At 35.6% G+C, this 22473-nt stretch overlaps 1 protein-coding gene across 1 annotated transcript in view; it reads left to right on the top strand.

Annotated features, from left to right (window-relative positions):
• The first annotated feature begins 2308 nt into the window (after positions 1-2308).
• Cfap299 (cilia and flagella associated protein 299) overlaps positions 2309-22473 on the top strand; it is a 582352-nt gene continuing 562187 nt past the window's right edge. Inside the window, exons 1-2 of the mRNA XM_040292244.2 lie at positions 2309-2483; positions 17714-17844. Of these exons, the coding sequence (XP_040148178.1) occupies positions 2373-2483; positions 17714-17844 (242 nt within the window). The 5' untranslated portion in view covers positions 2309-2372. The remainder of the gene's footprint in view (positions 2484-17713; positions 17845-22473) is intronic.

Here is a 22473-nt window from a genome sequence, read left to right on the forward strand (position 1 = left end):
CTCAGCAACCAAAGTCATTTTCCTTGGGTCCTCTCTTGCTCAAGGACATGGCTGCTGCATTTTGTATCTCTTCAACCTACCACTGAAAGTTTTGCTTCCCGTTCCCCCTCTCTCTAGTGGGCTTCCTTCCCTCTGCTGTCCTTGCTGGCCTCACACAACTGTGAATTGACTGCTTTGTCCTTTATAGAATCTGATCTTTCTTACCTGCCCAACTCCAAACATGCCATTCCTTTTATTCTTTATGTTTGAACCAATCCATCACCCCTGTCACAAGGCAACTTGTCTTTTTATGTAAGAAATAAACAGGCTGGGTGTGGTGGTGAATAACTGTAATCCCAGTGGCTCTGGAGGCTAAAGAAGGAGGATCGAAAGTTCAAAGACAGCCTCAGCAATGGTGAGGTGCTAAGCAACTCAGTGAGACCTTGTCTTTAAATAAAATACAAAAAATGGGACTAGGAATGTGGTTCAGTGGTTGAGTGATCCTGAGTTCAGTCCCCAGTATCCTGGCCCCACCTGCACCCCCCCCAAAAAAAAATCCCTGCTTCTGTAATTAGTTCTATGGGGCTCTTCAAAACCTCTCTTTACCTCTGCCTTTTCTTTTTGTGAGACTGGAAATAATGGAGTGTGTGTGTGTGTGTGTGTGTGTGTGTGTGTGTTTGTTTTGTCTTTGGAACTTTGATGACTTAATAGTTAAGTCATTTAAATTCATTCTGCTTCTATTTTGAGAAAAATACTAGTGTTATATCCCCAGTGAGTGTATCATGAAGATTAAATGAGATAATGCATATAAAATGTTTTAAACAGGGCTGCCACATTGATAAGGTTGTATAAAATATTTTTGGACTAAAGGAAATATTTATATTCTCTGTACATAAGTGGCTGGATCTTTTTAAAGCTTTTCCATGTGCTCAGTTCACTCAGAATATGAATCTTTTAGGAAGGACTTATAGAACCCTCTAGATAATAGAGAATAATGAAAACTTTGTCATCTATTAGAATCTTTTAAGGAACATGGATTTCATCTCCATTCTTGGCTTTTCAAATTTCTATATCTTTTCAGATATGAGATGCTATCAAATTGTTGGTGGTTGTTGCTGTTAATGTAAATACCAGCTAAGTACAATGATTTTTGACACTTAGTGCCCGGCATGCAGTGAGCACTCAACAAATATTGTTGTTACTATTTTTATTACAGCTGTTGTGTTATGTGTGATGTTTCTCTTTCCCCAAATTTAATGATTAAAATGCACTTAAAAATAAGGTAACAAATGCCTTTTAAAACATTTTAGGATACAATTATTAACTAAAGGTCAGTAATATTATAGAGATCCTTGTGTCTGTATCACTTAAAATTTACACTTTCATAGACATCCTGATATTTGAGATGAACTTTTAAAATTGTATAAGCTAACCAAAAGTGAAATAATCTTCTGAGATTTTTTATTAAAATTTTTTAGCACATCTGTGAACATTTTCTAAATAAATTACATAAATATTTAGAAATTCTCAAGAATAATTTGAAAAACATTAAAAACCATAATAAGTTCTGAAAAAGTTTTGACAGCTGCTTGTTGGATTCCTTTACATTTATATTTAAAAAATGAAAAACTTTATTCTAAAGGAAAAAGAAAATCTTGAGTAAAACCCTTGACCTTTTAAGTTTCCACAGGTATTTATTTAAAAAAAAAAAGGCCGGTTCTGCAGAGCAAGGTTTTTCATTGTGTGCTTATTGAAATTTATAGTAAAAAAATTAAAATGTATTAAGTTGGGGCTCAAAGATATTATTGAAAAATTAAAATGTATTAAGTTGGGGCTCAAAGATATTATTGCTAAGATTTCTTCATTTGGGAAATTCGTAAATGGTTCTTTGCACTCGATATTGATAACTGAGATTTGAGTTACAATTTAAAAAAACTAATTCAAAAAGGTCATTAATGTGGCCTTGGTCACAAGACCATTTTCCTAGACTTTTGAGATACTCTTCCTCCTTGAAAAATACTTTTATATTTTTGTACTGCTTAAGTTGGTTTTAGACTGTGATTGGAAGAATTTATTCATAACGTTTTGTATAAACATCCTGGCAGCGTCACACTCTCTAACTTGGCTTGTCATTTGCATCTCTCCCCTTGTTCCACATTTCCCCAAGGTGTGAGTCAGCGGACTGATACCGCCCCTGAATTTGGAGTGGGTAATTTAACCTAGTTCCCAAGAGTTGGGCGGGAACCTGAAACCCAGTAGTGAAACATGGGGGCGGGATGAACGCTCAGAGCTCAACCCCCCTCCAACTGATTGGATGGGGCCAAGTGGGTGGAACTTCCTGATCCTGCCCTGGAGATTCTGTCGCTAGGGACGCTTTGGCCAAGGCAACCGCGATGGATCAGGACGAGGCGTTGATGGCCGTGGACAATATTGTCACTCAGTTCAACACTTACGAAGATTTCCTAGACTCGCAGATCACTACCGTGGACTTGTACTACCTGGAGGTAAGGGCAGCGGCGCGGCAGAGTCCGCCTCCTTCGCGTCCCTAGGTCCCTCGGCGATAGGACGCGTCGTGGGGTGTTCGCCCCCTGGCGGTGGACCGCGCAAACGTCAGGCTCGGCGGCCGCGGGGTAGCCGCGGAGAACACCTGCCGAGGTGAGTCGCAGGTCCTGCCTGCCCTGCAGTGCCCTGTCCTGGCGGAACTTGGGCCTCTCAAGTCACCCAGCGCAGAAACTCGCGCGTGCACGTACGCATGCAGGGGACTCTTGAACTTCTGCATCTCGGCTTTCTGCCTCCTCCTGACCCAGTTCCGTTCCAAAGTTACTTTGAGAAAGGTAGGTTGCCGAGAGTTTTAACTCAGAACAACGGCCGTTTTGCTTTCCTTTGTTAAAGAAGCAGAAGACAGTATGTTTCCAGGACAACTGGCAACACCAACCTATTGCATTTGATATTATTTTGGGTATTTGGGTCCTTGAAACACCTGCTCCCCGCCTTACCGTCATCCCTACTAATCGCTGGTAGTTGTGCCGGTATATTCCTGTCTCTGTGTTATACAGTTGATAATCGCGATTAATGCTGATAGTAAAAATGCAAGGGGAAAAAAAGTGCGAAGCCGGACTTAATGGGTTACACTCTTCTGCCCAGCATCCCATCCACTCCCGCTAAAGGGAGGGTGGTGCAGGATACAGTTCCTGTCCCGAGCGAAGAAAACCCGGATGGGCGGGAAAATCATGGGCTGCACTAGGTCTTGTGAAGCTGGGAGGTGGCCAGCGAGTTCCTCAAACCCTAATCTATTCCTAGCTAGTCTTCCCCAACCCAACAGATTAAACGAGTAGTAAGCGGATTCGGCTGTCCTGGAAGTGATGCAGAACCGCCACCTCCCAATTAATGGCAGAGAAAACAAGCGCCACTATGTGGCGCCAAAGCACATCACGTCTGGAAAAAACTTGACCCCTGTAATCAACTCTCCACATTTCTAATCTGGAATAAGGTAATTTTGCGCATTGAAATTTTTGGACTCTCCAATTCGGATGGGTGGAGTTTCACTTAAATGTGGACTACAGATTTGAAAAGTGCTTATCCTTCAAAACACATTCATTTGGTAGATATGAAAATAATTTTAAGGGAACAGAAACATCTAATTCTAGTACCTGTGCCCCGAACAAGTTGTGGGACACTTTGGACAAGTGATTTGTTCTTCCTGAAATTGTCTGTTTTAAAAATAAATCTAGGTGGGATTTCCAACACAACTCTTGGATTCATCAACAACTTTTAAATATTTTATATAGATAATATTTTAAAGTCTTGAAAGTCAGTTTTATGCCTTGCATCTGAGCACTGAAATGAAGGGCAAAAGAAATGCTTCTAAACAACGTCTGAATTCAAATTTTTGAATGTTTAAATAAACAAAAGTGAAATGTACACAATAATCAACTTGATAGAAAAAAAATCATCTTTGTAGCATGTGTGGGACATTACTACACTTAAGCCTAGTATCATTGAGAAATGTTTCAGTGTTTTTTTTTTTAACTGTTAGTTTTTCAGGAGAGCAAGAAACTAAAAATATTGTTATTTGGAGGGGAGAAATTAATACTTTGTATTTCATCAGTCAGAACTTTAAAGGTCTCCAAAATGGAGGATGCTAACTTGATTTGAGGAGAATGATAAATTTATTTTTAAGTTGGTATTGGTTAGCCATATGCTTATTGTACTTTTATAAAAAGTGAGATGAAGATTTAGTTGAACAGTGATACTAAGGCAGGAATATATGTATTAATTACAACTTTTAAAGTGCTATTAGCTCTATTTAAATTCTCAAATACTTTTTGTGGATGCAAGTTAATTGCCTACTTAGGACACACAGAAACAAGTGGACTCCTCAGAATTCCTTCAACTGTATGGGGAGCATGTGTCATGAGTTATGGATTATGCTTTGTGAGGTAATCCTTGTCTCCCTCCCTCGTCAGCAATTGACTTTGGTTTAATGGGACAATTTTGAAAAACAATTAAAAAAAAATCAACAAATGAAATTATATGTACTTATCATGTACAACGTGTTGTTCTGAACTATGTAGATGTCATAAAATAGCTAGAGCTAATTAACAAGTATTACCTCACATATTTATTATTTTTTGTGATTAAAGCACTTAAAATCGACTTTCTTAGCATTTTTCAAGAATACAGTTAGTACTATCTACTCCTTTATTGAGTAGTATATTCTCCCATTGCCAAATTTTCAGTTAGTTGCCATAAAAATTAGTAGCAATGATTCATTTAAAATTGCCATGTTATCTGTGCTGGATCCTGTGTCTGTGTTCCTGGCAGCTGATGTTGGTGGACATTAATCAGGCCCTTTGGCTTTAGGTAGGTTTCAGACAGCAGGAGATACTAGTAGGAGATCAGAGGCTGGGTGAGAGTGGTTAGAGGATTTATTCCCTGCCACCTCCCTATTGGCTGTGGTTTGGAATTGGCTGCATTCCTTATGTTTGGCCAGCCTCTCATTCCATCAGCTCCAGCACTCTTTCCAGGGTCTGGCAGCACTTCCCTGTTCTAGATATTGCTTCCTCTCCCATCTTCTTTTTTGCCTAGTGGTGTTAATGGCTTTCCACTGTTGCTAACCCAAGGATGCTTTATCAGTCCATGCTGATTTTCATGAATTCTGTTCATCTTTTTGTAAGTAAATTCTTTTATTTTTAAAAATTTTCCCTTTTCAGTTTGCCAGCTCTTTGCTGCTGTGAACCTGACCTCTTTGTAATCATTTAACTTCTCAGACAATGATAAGTATACAAATACACTTATCATTGTGAATATAATAAGTACTATGTGGCTTTTTTTAGCGTGAGAGAGAATTTTTTAAATATTTATTTTTTAGTTTTTGGTGGACACAACATCTTTATTTTATTTTTATGTGGTGCTGAGGATCGAACCCAGTGCCCCGTGCATGCCAGGCGAGCGTGCTACTGCTTGGGTCACATCCTCAGCCCCAAGTACTATGTTTTTAATATGATACTTGGTCAGAAAAAAATCAGGGGGAAAATACAGACTGACACAGGTTGATTATGTGATGAGCTGGAAGATGGGAAAGGAGATTCAGGAAGATAAAAGAAGCTCTTTATTTAATGCAGACCATGCTTTGCTTGTTTTACTAGATAGCAATAAAACATTCAAAGAACTTTATCACAATATCAGCAATTAGGCTTATCTTTGCTAACCCAAATAACAATATTTGTTCTGGAAATTAGTATTATCTAACCCAATTAAACTAATCCCTTAAATCAATATACAAATAGTTGAAAAGCTTTGGCAAAATTATTATATTACAATTTTCCAAGTTCTTTCTTGGTAATCTTTCCATTTGACTAAACATAGTCCCTTCATTTCAGTGTCTGCCTCTGACCACTGGAAAAATATTAGTCCTAGGTGAATTTCTTTTCTCAGGTAAGGGATACAGGGATGTTATAGAATTATTTTAAAATTTCCCAGACAGTTGGTTTCCACTCATGATTAAATCATTTATTGTTTTAGTTAAAGCATTATCTTTTAATTATTTAGAGAATAAAATCTTTTGTATATAACCTTAAAATTATTTAGCAGATATTGATTTGACAAAACTCTAAGGAAAATGCAGTAACATAATTTATCATGATTATATGATAAGCCAAACTAACAATCATCCATTGTATTTTTCCATTTTTATTGCACCAAAATACTGTTCCCTATGAAAAATCTTAATTCATATACATTTAGAATCATGTACAGTCTTTTGTTTATCCACTGGGGAAAAACTGGGATTTACATTAGCTTCTCTCCATTTAAGAAAAATCTTAAATTTTTCCTTCAGTAAGTTCATAGCAGTACTTTCCTCTGTGTAAAAATATCTAATTTCCTCATGCATATGAGTTCTTTTGATTAGAGGCGAAGTAACCAAGAATATTGTATTCTCAATACTTCTAAAACCTTATCATAATGGTAAAGTTAAAATATTAAGAACCTGATGACCTCCTCAGTGTCTCAGTTTGTATCGCAAACAGTTCCCAAACATCTATATTCTGTGTATTTACAGCAAGTTCTATTCAACTTTTATTTACATTGACTTCAGAAGCTACAGGTAGGATGAGTGGAAGTAGGAAGGATTCACAAGTAGAGTATGCAGAGTGAGACAAGAATGGGGCTTATGACAAAACGTGGAAGAACAACCATTATTTGAGGCATGAACATGGAAATGGCATGCACAAAGGAGAAGGAGAAGGAGGGGGTCAGAAAAGTGGGAGAAAATCAAGGAGACCAGGATGATCCAGAAGCCAAGAGCAGTTGGAGAGCAAAATTTACACAAAAATAAGGGAGTGTTATTCCTGAGAATCTGAACATAAAGGCAGATGGAAATAACCCTCCACAGCTATAACAACTGGAAGGCATCAGCATCCATGCAGGAGAAAAGCCAAACAAAACAATGGGAATCTAAAGGGTCCCAAACCAAGAAAGCTGCCAAAAGGACAATAAGGATTCAGTGAAAGGACGGTGGTACCATTTGAGAAGAGCAGCTGACTCTGAAGGGACTTTGGCCATTCCATCCATAGATGAGTGCAGAGGTTCCCAGATGCATATAAACAAGGTGGATAGTCTGCTGCCCTGGGAGCTTTTGAAACTACCTCCCCTTTTGGTTGGTGCTCTACAGTGCTGAAGGGCTGCTAGGAGTGGAATCAATATTGAGAAGGATACAGATAGTAGAGAGAAAATTTGAAAGAGGAGGCTGAGGTAAAAGTGAGAGAATAAAAGAATTTAAAAAAGAAAAGAAAATATCAGAAAGCAAGTGCCATATTTTGAAGGAATATATTGAAACAAAATGAAAGCAAAGTTCTGTGAGCCATATCTTCTGAAAGTTCAGTGAAACTGGAAATGATCTATAAAGAAGCATTGAGGTCAAAGCTCATTTAAAATTACTGTGAGAATGAGAAGCAGAATAACATCCTCTAGACAAAGGAAGCAGATCATAAAGACCCGTGTACAAAGCTGTGACTTTTATTTCGAATCAAACTAAAGGCATTGAGAAAATGATATATGTAGAAAAACTTCAAAAGTAATGTGACAATTCAGGAAAGAATTAGGAGCCAAAGGAAGTCTTTAGAAGTGAAAACTAAACTAAAAGAAACGGAAGAATGGATAAACCCCACAGGAGATATCATAAGGAAATAGAAGGTGGAAAGGAGGAAATTTTTAAAATATTAAAAATATGAAGAAAGAGATAAAGGATTTAAGCAAAACTAATAATTATTGAAGACAGAAGATCATGTACCTGATAATAGACGTCCTTGAAGAAGTACTTCAAATGTGAGCAAGGAAACAGAACAATATGAAAAGTATAATTCAAGAAAAACATTTTGAAATGAACAATGTAAGAGATTAAAAACTACACATTGGGGGCTGGGATTGTAGCTCAGAGGTAGAGTGCTTGCCTAGCACATGTGAAGCACTGGGTTTGATCCTCAGTGCCACATTAAAATAAATAAATTAATTAATAAATACAACGAAGTTACTTAAAAAAAATCTCTACATTGTCTTAACACTTAGTATCTGACAATTTTAACCCAGTACGACCAATGCCAAGACACATATTCTAGTAAAATTATTTGAACTACATAGAAAAAAAGTCATGTAGATATCTAGGTATAACTAGCAAGTGACTTATAAGGCAAGGCAAATGAAATAATCAGACTTTTAACTAGCAAAGGTTTTATACCAATGCAAATTGCAATCACTTGTTTAAGATACTCAAGGAAAGAAAATGTGACTAAGGGATTTTATGTCCAGCAAGCCTGACTTTCAGCTATGAAGGAAATACATTGTTATCAATATGTGAGAACTCAGTTTGATCATGGGTTCTTGTTAGGTAATGTGAATGAGCTTCAGACAACCAGTCTGACGAAGAGGTATCAACATAAGGACTGGTAACATTGAGCATTCACAACTGCTGATGTTACACAAAGGGACACATTGGAGATTTTAGTGCATAAAGGAATAAAACACCATTAACAAATTTTCTAAAGACATCAGAACTAAATCCAATCTTGTCCTTGTGTCCAGTTGCTAATTTTCAGGACATTTAGCAAGACTGAGGAACACACTGACCTGTACTATGAGTAGGAATTCAGCAAAACCCAGAGGGTGGGAACCACTACTGAAGGAACTGTACAGTTCTTCACTGGCTAGGAAATGAATAGGAACAGTGAGAGAGGCAAATTAAAACAAATATTTATGAATATAATGTGGAATAATTAAATCAATCAAATTAACGTAACTATTATCTCAAATATTTTTATGGTGACATTTGAAATTTTGTCTTAATAACTTTGAAGTGTATAATATATTGTGTACTGTATTCACCCACTATAAAATATATCTTAAAAAGATATTTGCTTCTGTCTAATTCAAGCTTTGTACTCTTTGACAACCATCTCCTTACTCTCTCCTCCATCCCAGGCCTCCCAGCTTCTGGTAACCATTATTCTCCTCTCTTTTTTTCTGGGAGTCTGGCTTTAAATTCCACATGGAAGAGTAAACAAATGATACTTGTCTTTCTGTGCATGGCTTATTTCATTTAGCATGATGTTCATCAGTTCTTCCATGCTGTTACAAATGACAAGGTTTTTCTTGTACAGGCGAGTAGTATTCCGTTGTATATATATACCACATATTTTTATTCGTTCTTTGATAAATGCTTAGGTGGTGGATTCCCTAACCTGGATATTATGAATACCAGCAATGAACATTTGAATGTAGACCTCTCTTTGACATAGTGATTTCAAATCTTTCGGTTAAATAAGAAGAAGTTGAATAGCTGGATCATACAGTGGCTCAAGTTTTAGTATTTTGAGGAACCTCTGTGTAGTTTTCTCATAATGGCTATACTAAATTCATTCCAACCAAGTAAGTGCAGGTATACATTTTTGCACATCCTTGGCAGCATATATCTTTTGTTATTTTTATAATAGTAATTCTGACGGATGTGAGGTGATATCTCATTGTGTTTTTAGTTTCCATTTCCATAATGATTAGATCTTGTAAGTGGGAATTTGTTGCTTTAATATTCCTTTTCACCTTTGCTTTTACTGGTTCCCATAGTTTTTGATATGTTGTGTTTCCATTTGGTCTAAAGTAGAATCCAAGTCCAGTGTTTTATTATTTATTTTCTGTGTGGATGAACTGTTCATTATTGAAGAGGGGGTATTTAAGTCTGCTACTTTTATTTTATTGCAATCTAACTTTCCTTTAAAAACTTTTAATATTTGCATTATATACTTAGGTGCTTCAATATATATATATTATATAGTACATATATTTATGATTATTATATCTGCCTGATGAATTGATCCCTTTATATAATGCTCCTTTTTTCTCATTTTATAGTTTTTGACTTAAAGCTGTTTTTCTTTTTTCATATACAGAAGAAAAGCTACTCTTGCTCTCTTTTAGTTTTCGGTTGCATGGCATATCTTTCCAAACTAGTTGTATTTCTTAGCCAGTTGGTAATTCAGCAGTTGGACAATGTTTTGCGAGAGGCTCTTTGGTTAGATGGAATAGCTGATCTGGATGGGTGGGGACAGCTGCCATGTTCAGTAGAAATACAAGGTTGTGGTTTGTCTTTCTTCTTATATAGGTCCATGTGATGGGCTTTGGGGCTTGCCTGATCACTACTTAAACTCCTGGTGTTGCAGATCTAACCCTTACTCTTTACTAAAATTTGCTATGGCTTGTGTCTGTCTTTCTGAATTTACCTTGGGATACAGTCTAAGCCTGGTTTAGAGACTAGCTATCCAAGGATTTAAGCCAGGTAAACTTACCATCACTTCTGGGAGTGACCAGCCCAGTCTCACATGTTGATTGTGCTATTAGCCTACCACTGTGAACTATATGCTGCTTACTGTGGGCTCATACTCAAGCCATATCAATCTCACAGAACTTGCATATTGATTCAGAAAAAGATAATACAAAATAGAAAACAAAAGATTAATTTTACTTATGAACTGAATGAAAAAATTTAAAATGAATTCAGAAATGTATTGTATTAGTCAGCTTTTTGTCATTGTGATCAAAATACCTGACAAGAACAAGGAGCAAAGATTTATTTTGGCTCATTGTTTCAGAGGTCTCAGTCCATGGTTGGTTGGCTCCAAGGCAGAAGCATCATGGTGGAAAGGTGTGGTGGAGGAAAGCTGATCAGCTCTTGGTAGCAAGGAGGAAAGGAGGGAAGGAGGGAGGGAGAAAGAAGGAGGTGTGGGGGGGAGAAAAAGAAAAAAAGGGGGGAAGGGGCTAGGGAGAAGATGAACCATTCCAGCATATGACCTCAATGACCTACTTCCTCAAACTTCCCACCTCCCAGTAGTCCATTCAGCTATGAATGGATTAATTCACTTGTATTCTACTTGACTTCTGACCATTGCAATTTAAGGGAAGTGCTATAAATATTTGGAAGAAGTCAGACTGTTGTTTATAAAAAGTAATATGATTATCTACAGTGAAAATGCAAGAAAAATTAGCTGAAGTCCTATAATAACAAATAAATGATTTTAGTAAAGAAATCTAAGATTGAGCTAAAACAACTCAGCAATAAACAATGTAATAATAATAAAAGACATAAGCTAAACAAAAATGAACAGAGCCTCAGGCACATGGGCTAATATCAGACACTAATAATATGCATGCAAACAGAGTCCAAAAGGAACAGAGGGAAGGATGGAATAAAATATACTTGAAAGATGATGGCCAAAAGATCTCCAAGCTTTATGAAAAATAAAAACCAAGTTTATTGAATTCCAGGCAAAATAAGCACAAAGAAAACCACATCAAGGAATATCTTAATAAAATCATGAAAACCAGTGATAAAATCTTAAAAGTAACCAAAATAAAATGACACATTATAGAAAAAAAAATAAAGACAGAAATTACTGGACACTTCTCAAAAACACTGCAAATTGTAAGATGACAGAATGGCATCTTGGAAGTACTAAAAGACTAAGAAAGAAAGGAAAGAGAAAGAAAGAGATAAAGAGGTCAACCTAGAACATTATACCTCAGCAAAAAAGTAAAAATTAAGATGAGATAAATAGTTTCAAAACAAAAGCCAGGGAAATTTATTATTTTAAGTCTATACTACAAGGAACATTAAAGTTCTTCAGGTGGAAGGAATAGCATCTATTAACAGGAAACTTGGATCTATACAAAGGAATGAACAGCATTGGAAAGGCTAAAGGTGAATAAAAATGTTTTATTTCTTAATTTTAAATTTCTTTTGAGATTATTAACTATTTAAAGAAAAAATAATGACATATTCTGTGGCTTATCATATGGACGTAAAATACTCTCCATATCTGCAGGATCTGTCATCCACGGATTCAACCAATAATGGATTGAAAATATTAAAAAGCATTTAATCTGTATTGAATTTGTAAGGCTTTTTCTTTTTTCTCCTTTTCTCTTTTTATTTTTTTGGTCCTGGAAATTGAACCTGGGCCTCATATATGCTAAACAGCACACATTCTATCCCCCAGCATCAGACCTTTTTTAAAAAAAATCATTATTCCCTGAATGTTACAGTATAATGACTATTTACAGAGCATTTATATTTTATTAATATTATAAGAAAACTAGAGATAAGTTAGGGTACATGGGAAAATATGTGTATATGCAATACTATGCCATTTTACGTAAGGAACTTGAGCAACATGGATTTTGATATTTGCAAGGGGTTCTGGAACCAATCTATCATGGATACCAAAGGATAACTGTGTGAGACAACAATAGCATGAAGGATGGGAGAGGGTAATGTTGTAGTGGGTTCTTATATATGTAATGGTATAATATTATTGAAGGTAGAATGCAATATGCTAATAATTCCTATTGTAAATTTTAGAGCAGTTACTGAAAAATAAAACAGACATAATGAATAATCCCATAATGGAGATACATGGAATACTTAAAGAAAAGACTCATTCCAGTAGAAAGACCTCCTCCCCAAATCAAAGCAAAAAAAGCCAATAAAAAAATAATAAAGTAGTAGGTAAAGACCCATCCACACTGGAAATTAAAGTAAATGTGATTCAAAAGCTCAGTTAGAAGACAGAGGTTATGGGAATAGCTAAAAGTTTCAGATCTATATATGCTGCACCCTTTAAAGGTAAACAACACAATTTAATATAAACATATTGATAGATTAAATAGATTCAAAGTAAAAGGATAGAAAAATACATTCTATAAAAATACATATTAAAAGAAACTTGTAATGACAGTGCTTTAGTGTAATGTGCTTCACTACAGATCTTCAAAATGCATAAAGCAAAATTGGTTAAGAATGAAAAGAAATAGTTATATCCCCGATTGTAACTGGAGGTGTCAGTGTTCCTTTTTTTGGTAATTGATCAGACCAAACTAGAAGATAGAAAATCTGCAGTGACATGAAAGCCTGGAGAGGACTAGCAATTGCCTTGATTTAATTAGCATTTATAGACTAGTACACACAAAACCAACAGAATGCATATTCTTTTCAAATACACATGGGGCCTATACTGTGTCATAAAACAAAAGAAATATATTTAAAAATATTGAAATCATAAGTCTGTTCTCTAATAACATAATGAAAAATAGAAATCAGTTATAGAAATAAACCTGGAAAATTTTCAGATATTTGGGTGTTAAGCATTTAGTTATAAATAACTCATGATCAAAGAAGAGATTGCAAAAAGAAAAATAGAAGAGATTTTCATTTGAATAAAATGGAAATGAAATGTATTAGGTTTGTTGGATACACCTTAAGGAGTTCTAGTGAAGACTTTAGAGATTGAAAAACTTACAGTGAAAAAGAAGAAAAATCTAATAATGTTCTTAGTGTCTACTTTGACAGGCTAGAAAAAAGGGTAAATTAAGCCCAAATAAATAAATAGAAGAAAACAACAGCAGAAATCAATGAAATGGAAAGGAAAAAATAATGAGATGATCAAAGACATAAAAAGTTGCTTCACTCACTATCAATAAAATTGAAGAACTTCGAACTAGACTGATTAGATGACTATTCATCTAAAACATTCACCTTTTCCAAAGTCATGCCCTTTCTTAGGGCAGTTCTTATCTAAATTACTGTTTATTCTGAGGTTATAAAGGTCTGGTCTGGTCACCTTGCATCAATTTAGGAAAACTCTGCAGGGCCAGCCCATCTCCAGAGCTGCTGAGGCCTTGCTGTGAATCATGCCACTGCCCAATCCTGCTTCTTCCAACCTCACAGCATGGCAAATTCCAAGAAACTCTCCAGTTAGACCTTTTGCATATAAATCTACATTCCCAAATCTGTTTTCTAGAGAACCTACCTCCAACAGGTTTATTCAAAAAATGTTATATATATTTTTTAATAGCAGGATGCCTGCTGTTTCAAATTATCTAGATTTCCACAATCAATATAAAATGCTAGTTGAATATGTCTTGTTTTCTAACACTCTCTGACCTTGCCGAGTCAAGCGGTTCCTCATAAAAAGCTCAGGGAAGGTAAGACTTGAAATATGTTGAGACAGAGTTGTGGTGGAGTTTTATCCATGGGCAGGTAGAGCAGTATCTGTATTACATTTGTAATAGTTGAGAGAGCAGAGAGACCAGTCAATAGAGTGGGATCAGAATCCAGAAACAGACCTTCATGTATTTGAGATGTAAGTACACAAAAATGTATGATTTCAAGTTAGCAGAGAAAGGAAGCAGTCTTCAACAATTAATGTCACAGCTGTCTTTTCTGGAATAAAGAAATTTGAATAAAAACAGAAGCATCAGGCACCACAATATATTTCAAATGCTCTAAACATCTAGGTATAAACAAAGCTATATAAAGTTACAGGAAAACATTGACCTAGAAAAAAATATTTGCAGATATTTTGCATGCATTTAGTTAATACATTTAATATATGTCCAAAGTAGTTACAAATTAAGAATAAATGACCAAAGGGTTCATTTAACAATTCAAAACAGATAATTCAAATAGAAGAAATATACATGACCAATAACATCTGTAAGAACATATGGTGAACCTCACTGGTAATTAAAGCAATACAAAATCAAAATGAAGATTCAATCATTTTCACTGTCAGATGAAGGCAAGGAGCTAAAGCCACAGTAGTGAACTACACACAATACTTGTGCACACAGAGTCTATGAAATGTGTAGTAGCTAAAATTTTATTTTATTGTTATTGAATGAAAAGGTGTTCAAGATGCATTATTAAATGTCAAATCAGTAGGCCATGAGAATTTTTGCACAGTATGATTTTGTTCAAAGAAATCTAGCATAACCAATACATACATTAAGAGGAAGGATTGAAAGATGATACCGCAAGATGTCAGTGATCATCTCTGGAAAGATAATGGATGACATATCAATGTGTGATATGTTTGTAGTATTGAAACCAGAGTTTTGAGATAAAATAACTCCATTTTTTTTTTTTGCTTTTGCTGGCAGGTGGGGTCTGTGTAAGGCTGCAGGCCTCTGCAGCCAAGAGGTGTTGCAGCTCTTAATGGCAGGCCATGCCCTCCCGTGTTGCAGCAAACCCCAACAGTTCACCCTCACTGTCTCATGAATTGGAAGAATGAAACCCACAGACCAGGATGAGTAAATATAAGAGTGGGATTCATTGAAGAATGGAAACGGGAACAGACTTTTGCAGTGCAAGAGGGGTCAATATGCCAGTTCAGGAATTGTCTGAGTATGCTAGTCCAGGAACTTACATAGACTTGGGTCCAAATTTATGCTAATTAGAGTTTGGAAATGTACTAATGCTATTGGAAACTCCAGAGTCTCAACTTCATTCTTCAGGTCTTCCCCACTTCCATTTTCTCACCTTGGATCACAAAGTAGGAGGTTGAGGTTATGGGCTGGTCTATTTTTGCAGGATATGGGCTGCAGTGCTGTGTGGATTGGGCTTCCCCAGCAGGTAACTATACCATGCCCAGGCCTAGCCGCCAAAGGGTGACAGGCACTCCCAGAGCCTTTGGACTGCCACATCTACATGGCCATCACTGGTGCTTGCCCAGAGAGCTCCAACCCACTAGGGCTGACATTCTGCTTTTCCATCAATCCACTGCTGCTTCTTGGAAGGGAACAGTAAGTCAGCTGTGGGCTTGGTGGCCAGAGAGCTGTGTCAGTATGCCTTAGAGTTTTCTACAATAATCTTATTACTTTCATAAAAAGGGCAAGATAGAATGAAACCAATAGCACCCATTTTGTTGCGAGGTGGGTGGCTGGCAATTAGCGTTCTGTCATAGATTTTGTTTTTCTGAATCCCAGGACAGAAAGTGAAGAAAGAATGTACTGAATTTTAAAACTTTCAATGAACCTTCTGATTTTATCTTCTGTTTCAAGTAAATCCACCTTATAAGAGGCAGAAAATTCTTCTTGATACTGGTAATAGGGGAACTGTTGGCATTAAATGAGACTTTCTTCGTACTCCTAGAAGACATTATTTTGAGGGTTGGGGAAAAAAGTTGGGTTAGAATTTTCAAGTCAAGATTCCCTTTTAAACCAAATTCCACCCCTGCCCCAAAGGAGCATATCCCTGGGATAATCTTAAGCATTGTGCTTCTTTTGAGCTGGTAGTTTTGCTTTTGACTAGCTTGCAAGAAGTGTTGTCATGGTGGAGGGATGAATAGTGATTCAACCAGTTAGAGCATGATAATGGTATACAAAGCCTCCAAGGCTGACTTTCTGCCTGTTTTCTCAATAGATTTTTGCCCATTTGTTAGCAGAGATTAATTCTTCTGGTTACAAAACAATCCAAATGAGTTTGTGTGATACAGGTAAGGCACATAAGGATATCAAATTTATTTCAGCTACAAAATAAACACAGCAACTTTAATGGTCTCTATTACAGAAACTTTTATATTGAATTTGAGGAATTTATATTCCCATGGAAGAATCCTACAGTATTGATGAACTGAATCCTTTCTATAAGCTTATTAGTAAAATATTTAAGAAAATTTTAAAAATTAATTCAAATAAAGAAAACCATTCACTTTTGTAAAGCAAACCCCAATCTGCATTGTGTTTTCTGTTGAAGGTTAGTTCCACTAGGTGGAGGCATTTGCTCAGTTTTGTGGTTCACACTAACACATATTGCATATTAAGCAGAATATTTCAGAAACAAGCCAAAAGGTCTGGTGGTTCGCATTGTAATAGCTTGGCAATGTACACACATTGCTACGTGGATGCTCATAAAGGAAAGTAGCTGGTTTCTAGTATCTATTTTTTTTGGTTTTGTTTAACAGTTATAACCTGAAAAAAGCCATTATAGGTTGAATACAATTGTAAACCAAGCCTCTTAAGTGTCTCATTTATTTGTTAGACACTTTATGCATTCAATAGTGATGTATTAATAAAAGGTCTATATTCTGCTTTAATTATTATTTTAAATATATTTTATTTAAGATGATGATGAGTATTAGATAAATATTTCTATGTATAATGCTTTATGGCAGTAACTTCATGTAAAATGATACCTCTTCAAATAATAGGAAAACAAATATTCTCTTTGAATATGCCATACAAGTGACAAAAATATATGAGATAATTCTTCAAGTAACTGAAATATAAAAGGCCTAAAAATATTATGGGGAAAAAATTTTCTTTTCAACTTGAAGCTTTTTGTGGTTATCTTCTTGGGTGTCTACTTACTGTTTTTATTGTTACTAACATTATATGGAAACAATATCTTTATAGTTAAGTAGGAAATTCATCTGTTCCTCTTTAGCTGTATTTGAAATTATAATATTCTGTCATCAGTTAATTGACTTCAAGGAAGTAAGTCTGAAAAATTGAATGTTGTGAAAACAACCCTATTCTCTTTTTGTGCAATTGATTTTTAGTCTTCTATGAGCACTATTGTTTCTAATTTTATTGTTTTAAAGATACTGTATTAATTGTCTACTGTTGGTCTCATAAATTGATTAAAGACCTACAGACTTTTGTCTTCCAACCCTTTAAAGAAAATTTAGTGGTTAACATTGTTTCATTTTTTTTAGTCTCATATACATGGTCAAGGGCAGACGGAATCAGATGTGTATAAATGCATTGTTAGAAAGCTAGCTTTTCATATCTAATAGCTGTGTCTCATTTTAAGACAAAACATTTAATTTGTCATTTAAAACAACTCCTGGTATACCCTGGAGAAAATATCTCACTTGCTCACATATCTATTAATTGATTTTCTCCTTAGGATGAAAGCCTGGCCCGACAGCTGGTGGAACTTGGCTACCGAGGGACTGGAGAGATAATAAAAAGGGCAGATTTTGAAGCAAGGAAAGCAGCTATAGAGATTGCAAGGCTGGCTGAAAGAACTCAGAAAAAGTAAGTGCTCATTTCCAAATCCAGATTTTGTTATATTCTAGAGTCTCTGGAAAAATCCCTCCTCTCCTTTTTTTTTTTTTTTTCCTTTTGGCTTTGCTGTAATTCAGAAAAGTTGGCTGGAGCAGGTTAAACTTGGAATGCCCTAAAGCATGTGTTTTGCAGATCAGGAACTGGAGGAGCTGTAACTTCTTGCAATAAAGTTACATGCAACTTTGAGCTACTAATTTAAGAAATATAAATACCAAAATGTGATCATCATACCAATAAAGTCCTGTTAAAAAGTAACTCAATATTATTGGTTTTATGCATGTATATACTAAAAATATAGGTGACTTTTGCCTTAGCACTGTTTGTACTCTTGAGGCCTGTAAACACTGACATCATTTATATTCCAACATTTTTCTAAATATTGATTCTTTTACCTATATTAATAATAGTCTTGTTAATGTGACTAATAAAAAATTATAATAAACATGACTCTAATAACATACATTAAGTATATAATGAATGAGAGGTATTCCTAATGTGAACTACACCAGACTGGTAAAACAAGTTCAAGAAGACTTGACAAGGTGATCATCTATTTGAACTATTAAGTTGTTAATGTTGAAACGGACACTTACGTAGATATCATTATATTAGTCTTAGAAAGCATCTTTAAAAGTACCTGGTAATTATAACTAGAAATGTCCCCTTTACTCATTATAAATGATAACATTTGATAGATGTGAATTGGTCCTGGGAATGTGGAATTTGAAGTATTTCAGTGATTATTGTGTTTTAGAACCATAGACTATTGTAATTTAGCATACTGACATTTGAGAATGTATTAGTTTTCTATTGCTGCCATAACAATCACTACAATGTTGGTGGCTTAAAATGGCGCAAATTTATTTATTCCCAGTTCTATACATACACTATGGTTTTGCTGGATCTTCTCTTCAGTATTTCACAAGACTGAAATCTGCTGTCAGCTGGACTGAGTTCTTGTCTGGAGGCTCTGAGACTGACCTGTTTTCACACTTATCTAGAGGGTAGGCCAAGTTCAGTTTCTTATAGTGGTAGGACTGAGGTCCCCATTTCCTTACTAGCTGTGGTTCTGGTTGTCATTTGAGGGCTGATCTTTGTTCCTAGGGGCTGCCCACATTCCTTCTCATGCTTTCCATCTCCCCTTCCTCTTCAGCAATAGTGGGTTTAAGACTCTCTTACCCTTAAGATATCTTCAGGTTCCCCATTGGAAGCATCTTTAAGGGATCATGTACTGGACCCATTAAAATGATCCAGAATTATCTCTCCATTTTAAGGTTTAAGACTTTCATTAAATCTTTTGGCATATAATCTAACATACTCTTTAGTTCTTAGGATTGGGGAATGGATATCCTTAAAGGAGCATTCTGCTTATCACAGGAAATTTATATAAAACTTTACTAACTTATTGAACATAGTTACTCTTTTATTCTTAACAAAATTATACAGATTGTATGGGTATAATTATATGTCTCATATGAAAAACAGAGGTAGTTCTATTTTTCTGTGAGGATCAATACATGCCTGTCAGGAATAGAAATGCAAAGATTTTTGTGTGATTTTGTCTGGAATTTATGTATATTCATATATGATTCTATAAGAGATATAACCAATTTAAATCAAGAGTAGTCAGTCATATTTAAATTATAAGTTCTATCCTTGTCATAAGTCCATTTTGTGTTTAAGGATCAAAGTGGGTATTTCTTCTATGTGATGGTCTTTTTAACTGGCCAGAGCTGGAAGTCATCAGGCTACTTAAGTGCCAGTCATGGGAGGCTAATCCTTACCCAGTGCTTCTAGGATCGGAAGGCTCTTTCATCTGCAGATCTTCTCTGGCTGCCTTTGCAATGGGATGGGTCCCATATGTTGCTTTTTGTCTGCTGTGGGAATCATTTGCTATTCTTTGTCAAGTGTTGTTGAAAGCATGGCCAGCAGAGGGTGTCCTAGAGCCAAGTATGTCCTGAGCTTATATTCATTGGAGGATAACTGAAAATATGCATGGGTATCTGACTATATGTGTATTGATACCAACTCAGAAACACTTTATTCTACTCCCAGATTACCTTCCATTAACTTCATATGAGAAACTTCAAGTAGATCACAATCTTTTCGTAATCACAGAGCACACATTTCAAGAAGTGCTAGTATCCAGAAGTATGTTCCTTCCAGCAGCTTTATAAGAGAATCTGGAGGGAGGAAAGCTAACAATACTGGAGGGAGATATTTTAATGAGTGGAGGTCTCAGAAGAAGACAAAAGGTAAAAAAAGTTAGGTTTTATTCTATTATTCACATAGTGCATTGGGATTATGCTAGCTAGGTTGTGGGGATACAATAGAACACGATTCTGCCCTAAGAAGTTTGAGTGCTGGATAAGTAAGGGAAATTATATTGTTGGTGGGAATGGGAAATGGAAAACAGTTTTGCAGTTATTCGAAAAGCTAAAAAAAGAGTTACCATATGACCCAGAAATTTCAAGAATGTACAGAAGAATTCACCTAAGAATGTACCAAAGGGTTCACTTAAGTACTCAAACCTGAGTGTTCATAGCAGCATTATTCATAGGAGCAAAAATGTGAAAACATCTCAGAAGCGCATCAACTGACAGATGGATAAAAAGCCTGGTATATAAATATAATGGAATCATAAAAGGCATGAAGTACTGTTATATGCTATACTGTGTATAAACTTTGAAAACAGTAGGTTAAGTGAAAGGAGCTAGATTTCATTTATATAAAATGTCCTAAGGAAGTAAATTCATAAATGCAAGTAGTTTCATGGTTACCAAGGGTGGGAAGTAAGGGGGGTTAGAATGATGCTATTGTATATGGGGTTTCTTTTGAGGGTGATAAAATATGTAATTAGATATTATTGATGATTGTTTAACTTTATAAATATACTAAAAACCATTGAATTGTATACCTCAAAAGGGCAAATTTTATGTTATTTAAATTTCAGTAAAAAAGTCAATTACAACAGAAGATAAGAAATGCAATCATATGTACTATGACAGCACCCTGAAGTAACACTAAGTCAGGGTTTAGGGAGGATGTTGAAGAATAGGGAAAGCTTTTCCTAAGGTACAACTGCTAAAGTGAACTCATAGGATGAAAGATAATCAGGTAAAGAAGGATGTTAAAGTGAATATATCACTATGCCTCGAGTTGCTAATAAAAAACAACTCTTTACAAATCCTGGTCTCTATTGCTGTCTTAATTTGTAATCCCTTTGCTAAGGCATTTCCTCCCTGAAAGCAGTACTGTTAGAGAACACTCATTTCAACATTTGTTGGGTGATGTTGTTATTGGTAGTATGGGGTGGGGATGCTTTGAAGTTCCACTATTATGTGAACATATCTCATTTCTTCTCTACTTAGATTCATGCTATCTTTTTCTATTAATCACAAGACAGAAACTACCAAGTGTGGAAAGGCAAATGGTAGTTGTTTAGTTGAGGCCCTTTTGCCAGGACAGAGTTATTCTCTGTCCCAGGGGCTGGCTAAGGTAGCTGCCAAGCAGAAGCTTCAGAGAATTTCCATTTGCAGTGAGAAGTTCAGCTGATCTCCATAATGCAGAAGAGATGGACCTTGACAGCTACACCAGCTGAATATTGGTAATATAATAAAATTGGTAATATAATAAAATTACAAATATCCTTCTAATTTGTAATTTCAACTGTGTCATCCCTCAGGTGGTACACTTTTCTGGGTGAACTTGTAAGACCATCAGTGTTCTCACTTGAAGTCAGTTTATCTTATTAGGAAATGAATTCACCCCTCTTAGAATTATCTCTGGGATAATGATCATATTTTACTAAAGTATGACATCAGATGGTAGGAATATGTGGTAGTCCTGATAAGGTCCTAATTAAACTGGAAGGCTATTGCCATCTTCTCAGAAGACTTTATGATTAACCTTTGGGATTTACTGTAAGAAATACCCTTATATAAATTTCGAATTCAAATATGCAGGGATCTGTGTGATCTTTTGTACTGAATGAAGAGGATCTGTATGGTTATTTAGTGTAAGGTTCTTGTGCCCTTTATCCTAGGGGATCCTAGTAAATGTAAAAGCTGGACAAGTCCCCAGACTTTCTGGTAGTATTCAATCTGTGTGATCTTTTGTACTGAATGAAGAGGATCTGTATGGTTATTTAGTGTAAGGTTCTTGTGCCCTTTATCCTAGGGGATCCTAGTAAATGTAAAAGCTGGACAAGTCCCCAGACTTTCTGGTAGTATTCAATCTAATCAATTTATCATCTGTTAACTTGCACTTTCTGGTATGATTTATATTTTATTCCCTCCATTTGGAAATGGAAATGGAAATACCTATTAATTGACAAAATGTTCTTTTTATTTTATGGAGATGAAGTTGTAAAAAAGGTGAAAATGGGTTTCATGTAATATGGCTTTATCCAATCCAGTAGTTTTATCTTTGCTTAATGGTTTTATAATAAAAAAACAACCACATACTTAAGAATTAAATGAGAAATTTTTTATAAGTGTTCTGTGAAATGATTTCAATTTTTTGCTTAGTTTTGGATATCAGATTTCTTAAAAGTTGTCTGTTAAAAGTTATTCTCTTTTAAAATCCAGATGATGCAGT

The sequence above is a fragment of the Ictidomys tridecemlineatus genome, chromosome 9, assembly GCF_052094955.1.
Source record: "Ictidomys tridecemlineatus isolate mIctTri1 chromosome 9, mIctTri1.hap1, whole genome shotgun sequence".
Lineage (NCBI taxonomy): Eukaryota > Metazoa > Chordata > Mammalia > Rodentia > Sciuridae > Ictidomys > Ictidomys tridecemlineatus.